The sequence below is a fragment of the Eumetopias jubatus genome, unplaced genomic scaffold (genome assembly GCF_037043125.1).
Source record: "Eumetopias jubatus isolate StellerSeaLion01/CBP00866 unplaced genomic scaffold, mEumJub1_p1.0 scaffold_7, whole genome shotgun sequence".
Classification (NCBI taxonomy): domain Eukaryota; kingdom Metazoa; phylum Chordata; class Mammalia; order Carnivora; family Otariidae; genus Eumetopias; species Eumetopias jubatus.
The window spans coordinates 116,495,339-116,503,751 of NW_028274813.1; the positions used below are offsets into that span (position 1 = coordinate 116,495,339).

At 51.6% G+C, this 8,413-nt stretch overlaps 1 protein-coding gene across 1 annotated transcript; it reads right to left on the reverse strand.

The window, feature by feature from the left end:
* Positions 1-219: 219 nt before the first annotated feature.
* LOC148163968 (ral guanine nucleotide dissociation stimulator-like) lies at positions 220-4,771 on the reverse strand. The gene is made up of 5 exons (XM_088025185.1): positions 4,520-4,771; positions 4,057-4,160; positions 3,493-3,562; positions 1,380-1,454; positions 220-345 (listed from the first exon to the last, which is right to left on the reverse strand). The coding sequence occupies exons 1-5, from the start codon at positions 4,769-4,771 to the stop codon at positions 220-222; spliced, it is 627 nt and encodes a 208-aa protein (XP_087881311.1).
* Between the last annotated feature and the right edge of the window lie 3,642 nt (positions 4,772-8,413).

Genomic DNA, 8,413 nt, shown 5'->3' on the forward strand with positions numbered 1-8,413 from the left:
CAGGATGGAGCTACAGGACAGAGTGACACCTATGAGCCGGCCAGGAGCCAGTTAAGCTGTCCTTCCCAGTGTCTGACCAGCAGCTAAAGTCCAGGTACACCAGGGGTCACAGTGCAGCAAGGTCTCGGGCTGTCCAGGGAGCCATGGACACAGGTTCTCTGGACTGGCCACCAGGGAGAGTCTACCACTGCCCTCCCCCGTCTCCTGCCTGGCCTCATCTCACCGCTCATTCTCACTGAGCCTCCCCATGTCTCGGAACCAGGCCCCAAATTGCTCCTCGGGGTTGAGGTTGTAATTATTTGCAGCCGCCTGGAGCAGCAGGATCTCCCTCATTATTTCATAATCCTGGGGCCAGAGAGGAGGACAGGATACAGACAAGGGCTCATGGGGGATGCTGGAAGGCCTCGTGCGGTATGAGGAGTGGGACAGGGGATAGGTCCTGGGTCTTTGCATACACGGGAACCCTCCTCCCCTCGGTTCCATTCAGGCCATATCTGTTCTCAGAGGTAGGTAGAAATAGCTCGTCCTCAAGAAAGTTTGCCTTGATTCTACCCCCAACCCCAACCCCACTCCCACCCCCAAACGTCAGTTGGCTGGGTCTTCTACTTCTCTGCTATCAAACCCGCTCAATAAACATAAAACATGGGATGGAGCCCGGGGAGCAATCTGGGGGTGGGGGGTGGGGGGGGTCTCTGATTTCCACTCCCCAACCTCTCCCGCAGGAAGTGCCACAGCTGCTCACCTTACTCCTTTTCCTGAGATTGATCTCTCCCCCGCTGGAAGGCAGACAATCAAAATCCATCAGAAAGAGCCCACTAGCCATTACTAGCCCATCTATGCCCACTCCTCATGTTGCACTACCGCCGGGTCCCACAAGGGGGCCAGGCACATACAGAAAACAGGACAAGGCTCTAGCCAGGTTCTGGGCCCAAAGAAGGGGGGGGGGGACATGGGGACAGAGGCTCAGGAACCTTATAGCCCGGCCCTTTCTGATGGTAATACAAGGAGGCTGAGGCCTCAGGCAGGAAGGGACTGCTCATTCACTTATGTGCTTCCTGACGTGGAGGGGCCAGACTTCGCTCTCTCCCAAGGGGCATCATATGAGGAAAAGGCTGATTCCAGCTCTGTCAGAACCTTGTGCACGTTGCAGTCAGGCATGTCTGCTGCTTCACCAGCCTGGGGAACCCAGAGCAATGTCTTATGCAGAGTCTCCCTTCACTCACCCTTAAAATGGGCATGATTTACCAGCTCACAGGAGTGGCTGTGAGGTTCTCAGGAGAGGAGGTTTGCCAAGGTCTGACAGCTCAGGGCTCAGCTCAGGGGCTCTCGGCTCCCAAGCCTCAGTCATGGTTCCCTGCTCAGTCCCCAGGCTCACCCACCTTCAGATAATCCTTCATCGTCAGGTGCAGCATCACCAGGTCATTGAGGAATGTTCGAAGGTAGGGGACAACACCCTGTGCCAATGCGGTAGGGGTGGGATGAGGCCCCGCTCTCAGGAGCCCCCACAGCCTTTCACAGAAAACTCCTCACCCTCAGCCTCCTGGCCCACCCCAGGGTTCCCACGTGGAGCAGACTATGTCCCTCAGCAGCCTCCTCCCAATTCCCCCTCTCCTCACCCTCCAAGACCACCAGACTCCTAATCACTTCCCAGGACCTGACTTTGGCCAGTGACAGGGTGTGTGGTCCCAGGCCCCTCCCTACCCCCAAATCCATCCCGCACCCAGCTTTACACATCATCCTCCTGGTCACCTCTAAGGAAGGATTTCAGGCACTGCGACAAGAGGAGTCAGGGCTGGAGTAAGAAGGCCCCTCCTCTCTTGACTTGGAGGACTCCTGCTGGGAGCGGGAGCCTCTGCTCTCACCCTGGAACCCCTGCCCCATGGGCACACTTACTTGCTGCTGCTGCTGCTGCTGCTGCTGCTGCTGCTGCTGCTGCTGCTTCTCCTGGGTTTTCTGGGTGTTGATCTCCTGGGTGACAAACTTGGAGGGTGCCTCCTGCCAGGGTTGAGGACAGTGAGGCCACACTCCCCTCGCTCAAATTCTCTTCAGCACTACTACTGGTTTTGGCCACCGGACATCTGACCTGAGTCATCTGGTACCAGTGCTGTTCTATCTTCCCAGCGTGTTGTGATTCTGGATCAATCCCAGCTCCAACACTCACTCTGTGTGTGGCCCAGGGACTGTGGCCTGGCTTCCCCGAGCCTGCTTCCTCATCTGAAAAGGGTGAGAACTCCAGCCCCCACACAGGGTCTCCTGAGGACCCAGTGCCATGTTTCTACCATCATTGTTCCTGCTTCGCACATCCAGATGGAGCAGGACAGAAAGATCCACACATTCCTTTCCTCCCTTGAACCTCTTCACCCCTTGCTGAGGCTTGCACCACAGAATCATCATCTCCCCATTTCCCAGATGGGGCCTGAGAGGGGCAGTAAGTTTTTCAGGGGCTCACAGATTGAGAGCTCACTGCTCCCTTTTGCCCAGAGACCCTGTCTCAGCGGCTCTCACTCAGTCTAAGACCACCACTGACCAGAAATCCTTTCCTCTGGGCTCTTGAGGGATGTCCAGGCCCCTACCTGGGCCAAGCCACAGATGGAGAGGGATGGGGCATTCTCAAAGTCTGGTTAAGCAGCTCCTGCCGGCCTTAGCCGATCTGGAGTCTCTGCATCCAGACCAGAACCAAGGCAAAGCCAAGGATTTCACCTCCCCCAAGCAACAACTCCTCAGGGCATTCCTCAGCTGAGCAGTCTTTCTTCATTCACTCAGGAAGGGAACCCTGAAAGTGCTACCTCTGACTGACAGAGAAGAGGATGACAGGATACTTTGTTTCCCCATTTACATGAAGCTTCTGGTGCCCATTCAGGAAGGATCCACGGTGAAACTATCATTTCCCCCAGACACCCCTCATTAGCCACTGAGGGCATATGTCATTGTCAACTGGACACTCAGGTGAGAAATAGCCGGTGAGTGAATAGCAGTGGCGGCCATAGGGGCACAGTGTGGAGTCACAGAAGGCACACACATCTGTCTCTGGCCCAGCCATCTGGACCCAAGCCTGGGAAGCCTTTTTGTCCACCTGGTCCATGGGAATCCCCTGGGAGATGCCCTCCCCCTGGAGGTGTTGCAAAAGCAGAAGAAAAAGCAGAGTCCTGGCTTTCTGAGAGCACACTGGGCTGGTCTAGGAAAGAAGGAACTCCTTAACCATCCCATCCACTCATTAGTGCCAGCAGGATGGGCCCTCCATGGAAGCAGGAGACTTGCTAATGTTGCCAGCTAGACACCCCAGCCAACACCACTATACCTTACGACCAGAGACTCCTGTACCTCAAACTGGACGCCCCCACCCCCACTTGCCCATAGGCCACACAGGTCCCTCTTCCTGTTAGTCCAGAAAAATCTAAAACATTAAGTGAGAAACTAACAAAACCACATCCTGCCCAGTCCCCCTTCCCTCTCAGTCCTCCTCTCTTTCCGGACCCTCAGCCTCCACTCTACCCTGGTCATCAGTTCCCTGCTCGTTGACTTGTCTTGGATTTGGAGCTTCTTAAATTTTTTGTGGCTCTTCCTGAGAGGAGACAAAAGAAAAAAGAAAAATTTAGGAATAACGTGGCGGATTTGAAGGCAAGTCCCTTTTATTTCAGAACCCAAAGCTTCACCTGAATGAGTGTTTTCACTGGGTTCCTCTGTGCACTAAGGTCTCCGTGTGACTGGGGAGGGGAGCTCTCACGGTGGTCACCTGAAGCCTCTATTCACATTTCTATTGAGCTTCTCTGTGTTGCCTAGTTTTGGTTTTCTCTGGGCATATGGTTCTGTTGCTGCAAACACGTGAAAATCTCCAACTTAAATCCACCCAGTATCTGGCATATAAGGAAACTGATTCCTGAAGCAGAACTGGTGGACTGAGGACCCAGGGAGGCTAAAGACCCCAACATCAGCCCAGTCTCGGTCTCCAGGGTTTGCTGCCTCCCAGGAGTTCCCAGCTGACTGAGGGAGCAACGGCAGACGCAGGAGAGATGCCTAATCCATCCTGGTCCGACCTGTGGAAAGAGGCCTATCTACCTGGAAACTTTCTGCCATGTGTTCTTCAGACTGCAAATCGAGGTGTTCTGCAGAGCAGAGAGGATGGCATGCAAAGAGGAGTAGTTCCTCAGAATTTGGCACTCCTGGGGAGGAAAGAGGATGAGCTGTGAGGTGGGGAGCTAAAGCCCTATTTGTTCTGGCTTCAATCCCCTCAGTTTAAACCTCCCCTCCCCTCCCAGATGAGACAGATGCTCAGGGAGCCCTGAAAGTGCACATTTAAGGCCAGAAGAGTAACACTCACAGGGAGGAGGATTTTGTTTAATTCAAAGAAGAAGCCAGGAAGGAAGTCCACCACTAGGACATGTGAGTCAAAGTCAGTGTGCCCCTGGCAGGAAAGGCCTATCTATGGACTGTGGAGGGGCTCAGACCATAGAACTGAGAAGGTGAAGAGGCAGTTCCCCAGAATCCAGAGTGGGACTCCACTGGAACTCCCGCAGCATACCTGGGCCACCTGGATCCAGAGCTCCACTACCCTGGCCCTGTCCTGGGCAGTCATGCTCGGGTCCCCGAGGCAGGTGGTGATGACACAGCTGGTCACACTTTGGAAATGGGTGATGGTGGCACGGACTGTGGGTGCCAGGTGCTCATTGCCAGGCTTGTTCCTCTCGGACCAGGTGGAGCCCAGGCAATGCCTGGGCACCACCTTCTTGAATAGCTCCTGGGGACCAAGGAGAGTGTCACCTGGCACTGCCATAGCCCAGCTCAGCGTCCACAGTCCCCCACAGGCCCAGGCAGGAGTCACTGGTAAGACCTGGAGCTCAGGAAGCTGAGGAAATGTCTGAGCCTTGTGGGGGTCCCCAGGTTTTGTTCTGTGTCTACTGAGGGCATACAGCATGGGATGCCTCAGGACCCAATAGTGGTGGGGAAGGAAGGATTCATTTGCCTCCAGTCCATCCTCACTAACTCTAAGATTCCAGAAGGTGGCTCAAGTTGGTTCTTCCCAAGGGGGCATCTTTCACTCATCCTGATCACCCTCTGCTCTTTCTCCTGAGATGTGCATTCTCCTGTGACAGCTACCACCATGGCCTTGTTTGTCCTCCTTGTAATTAAGTACACATCAGGGGCCTAACAAGTGCTGAGGCTGGTGAGCCTCCTGGGCAGATGGGTGCCAACCCATGGACCTGGCTGCACACAGTCAGTGTTCCTTCCCCACCAACTGGGCTGGGCCTTACCCAGCTTTCTATCTGTTCTACCTCATTTAATCTGCACAGTCAATCTTTGCAGCAGGTGCTATTAGTGTCCATCTCTACTGACTAAGGTGGCTAGCAAAGGCTCAGAGGTTAAGAAAGTTACCCAAGTCACACAAATGGCAAGTGGTGGACCTGGGATTTGGACCCAGATCATAAGAGTCCAGATCACGAAACCTCCCCGAGGCTGGGGAGCATCCCCGCTGAGGGCCAACCGGAAGCTGGAGCCCCATCCTAATGCTAGCCCTCCGCTCAGCCCTCCAGGCAGGTCTCTGCCCTACCACCAAATTGACCCCTACTGTCTCCCAGCCCGAAACCCTAACCCTATATTGGATGGGGCCCTGATGATGCCCCAACCCTGCTTCCGGATGCACAGAGGATTTGGGAGACCGGGTCAATGCCGGACCAATCAGGCAGGAAACCGGAGGGAACATGTGTCACGGGGAACCCCCAGGATGTGGCGTGAGTGCGGGTGGGGTGGGGAGCATCATCCTAGCGAAAACCCATAAACCCGAGCACACTAGGAGCATTCCCCCTGAGGCAAAACCGGAAGTCGGACGAGCCTCAGCCTCAGGCTCGTCCTCCACTCCGGGGTCAGGGCAGGTCTCCCGTCTCCGCACTGCCATCCGAGGGCTCCTTCCGTCTCCAGGACCATAACCCTAACCCTAGCCCGGATGTGACCCTGACCGCCCAGGCCTCAACCCTGCTTCTGATTGCACAAAGGAGTTTGGAGACCTGCCCAATGCCGGAGGAATCAGGCAGGAACCCAGAAGGAAACCGTGCCCCTTGGGCCCGCCGGATGTTGCTGGCAAGCGTGATTGGAGCGAAACCCTGTGCATCCCCCTCAGGCCACACTGGGAGCCGGGGCTTCAACCTACGGCTGGCCCTCCACTCAGTCCTAAAGGGCAGCTCTCCACACTGCCCTCATCTAGGTCACATCGTTCCCGCAGTCCCCACGCTAAGCCTCGGCATTTCGCTGGCCCTAAACACGTGCCAAATGCCAAGTCGGAGGAAGGAGGGGATTGGGTATAGACGACTGGCGCGGGACGAATCAGCCAAGAACGGAAGGAAACGGTGCCACCTATAACCCACCGGCATACTGCCGGAGGGCACGACGATAGGTAGAACCGGATTTGAAGGGAACGCCTTCTTTGCGGAAACTAGAGGCATTTTCCCCAAAAACTGTGTGCGAATGCATGCGGAAAGTGCCGTATGTTTTACTCTACAAACAAAGCAGGACAGAAACCGTCTTTCAGCTAACATTAACATTCCTGAGGAGAGAAGCATTTCCAAAGTTTCTATGTCTGTGTGTTTGTGCGTGCAAGCTCACGCGCGCGTGTGTTTTTGTGTGTGAAAATCTAGGGGAAGTGCCACGGACTTAACTCCTAGAAACAGGGTCCGGGGATTAAGCGTGCCACGTGAAACGTCTGGATGTTGCTGAGAAGCGTGATTCGAAGCAATTGCACTACAAGTATATACCCAAGGGAACGTGAAGATTTTAACAACATATTTGAGACTTTTCTTATTTCTTGGGAAAGACCTGTATTGCTATATGTCTTCCTTCTTAGGACTGCCTTTGCTGCATCTCTAAGGTTCAGAAATGCTGTGTTTTCATTTTCGTTTGTTTCCATACTTTTTTAAATCCTTCTTTAATTTCGTGGTTGACCCAATCATACTTTATTAAGAGTGCTCTTCAACCTCCTTGTTTTGGTTCCTTCCAAATTTTCTCTTGTGATTGAGTTCGAGTTTCAAAGCATTGTGGTCTGAAAATATGCATGGTATGATCTCAATCTTTTTGTACCAGTTGAGTCCTGGTTTGTGACCCAGTATGTGACCTTTCTGGAGAATGTTTCACGTGCACTTGGAAAGAATGTTTTGATTTAGGATGAAATGCTCTGAATATGTCTGTGAAGTCCCTCTGGTCCAATGTGTCACTCAAAGCCCTTGTTTCCTTGTTGATCTTCTGCTTGGATGATCAGTCCATTGCAGTGAGTGGGGTGTTAAAATGCCCTGCTGTTATTGTATCATTATCAGTGTGTTTCTTTAATTTTATTATTAATTGGTTTATATAATTGGCTGCTCCCATGTTAGGGGCATAAATATTTATAATTGTTAGGTCTTCTTGTTTGATAGACACTTTTATTATGCTATAGTGTCCTTCTTCATCCATTATTACAGTCTCTGTTTAAAATTAGTTTGTCTGCATACAAATTGCCAGCAGACACATGAAAAAAATGTTCAGCATCAGAGAAATACAAATCAAAACCTCCATGAGATACCGCCTCATACCAGTCGGAATGGCGAAAATTAGCAACTCAGGAAACAAATGATGTTGGTGAGGATGCAGAAATGGGGAACCCTCTTACACTGCTGGTGAGAATGCAAGCTGGTACAGCTATTCTGGAAAACAGTATGGAGGTTCCGCAAAAAGTTAAAAATACAACTATCCTATGACCCAGCATTTGCATTACTGGGTATTTGTCCAAAGGATACAAACAGTGATTCAAAGGGGCACATGCGCCCCAATGTTTATAGCAGCAACGTCCACAATAACCAAAAGATGGAAAGTGCCCAGTTGTCCATCGACAGATGATGGATAGAGAAGATGTAAAATATATATACTCAGCCATCAAAAAGAATGAAATCTTACCATTGGCATCGATGTGGATGGAACTAGAGGGTATTATGCTAAACAAAATAAGTCAGTCAGAGGAAGACAAATATCAGATGACTTCAATCATATGTGGAATTTAAGAAACAAAACAGATGAACATAAGGGAAGGGATGGAAAAATAAAATAAGATGAAATCAGATTGGGAGACAAGTCATAAGAAACTATTAACTCCAGGAAACAAACTGAGGGTTGCTGGAGGGTTGGTGGGTGGGGGATGGGGTAACTGGGTGATGGGCATTAAGGACGGCACTTGATGTAATGAGCACTAGGTATTATATGCAACTGATGAACCACTAAATCCTACCTCTGAAATTAATAATTCACTGTACATTAATTAATTGATTTGAAATAAAAAATAAAAATAAAACAAAATCTAGTTTGACATAAGGATTGCTACTTCAGCTTTCTTTTGGTATCTATTAGCATGATAAATGGTTGTCCACCCCCTCACTTTCAATCTGGAGGTGCCTTTGGT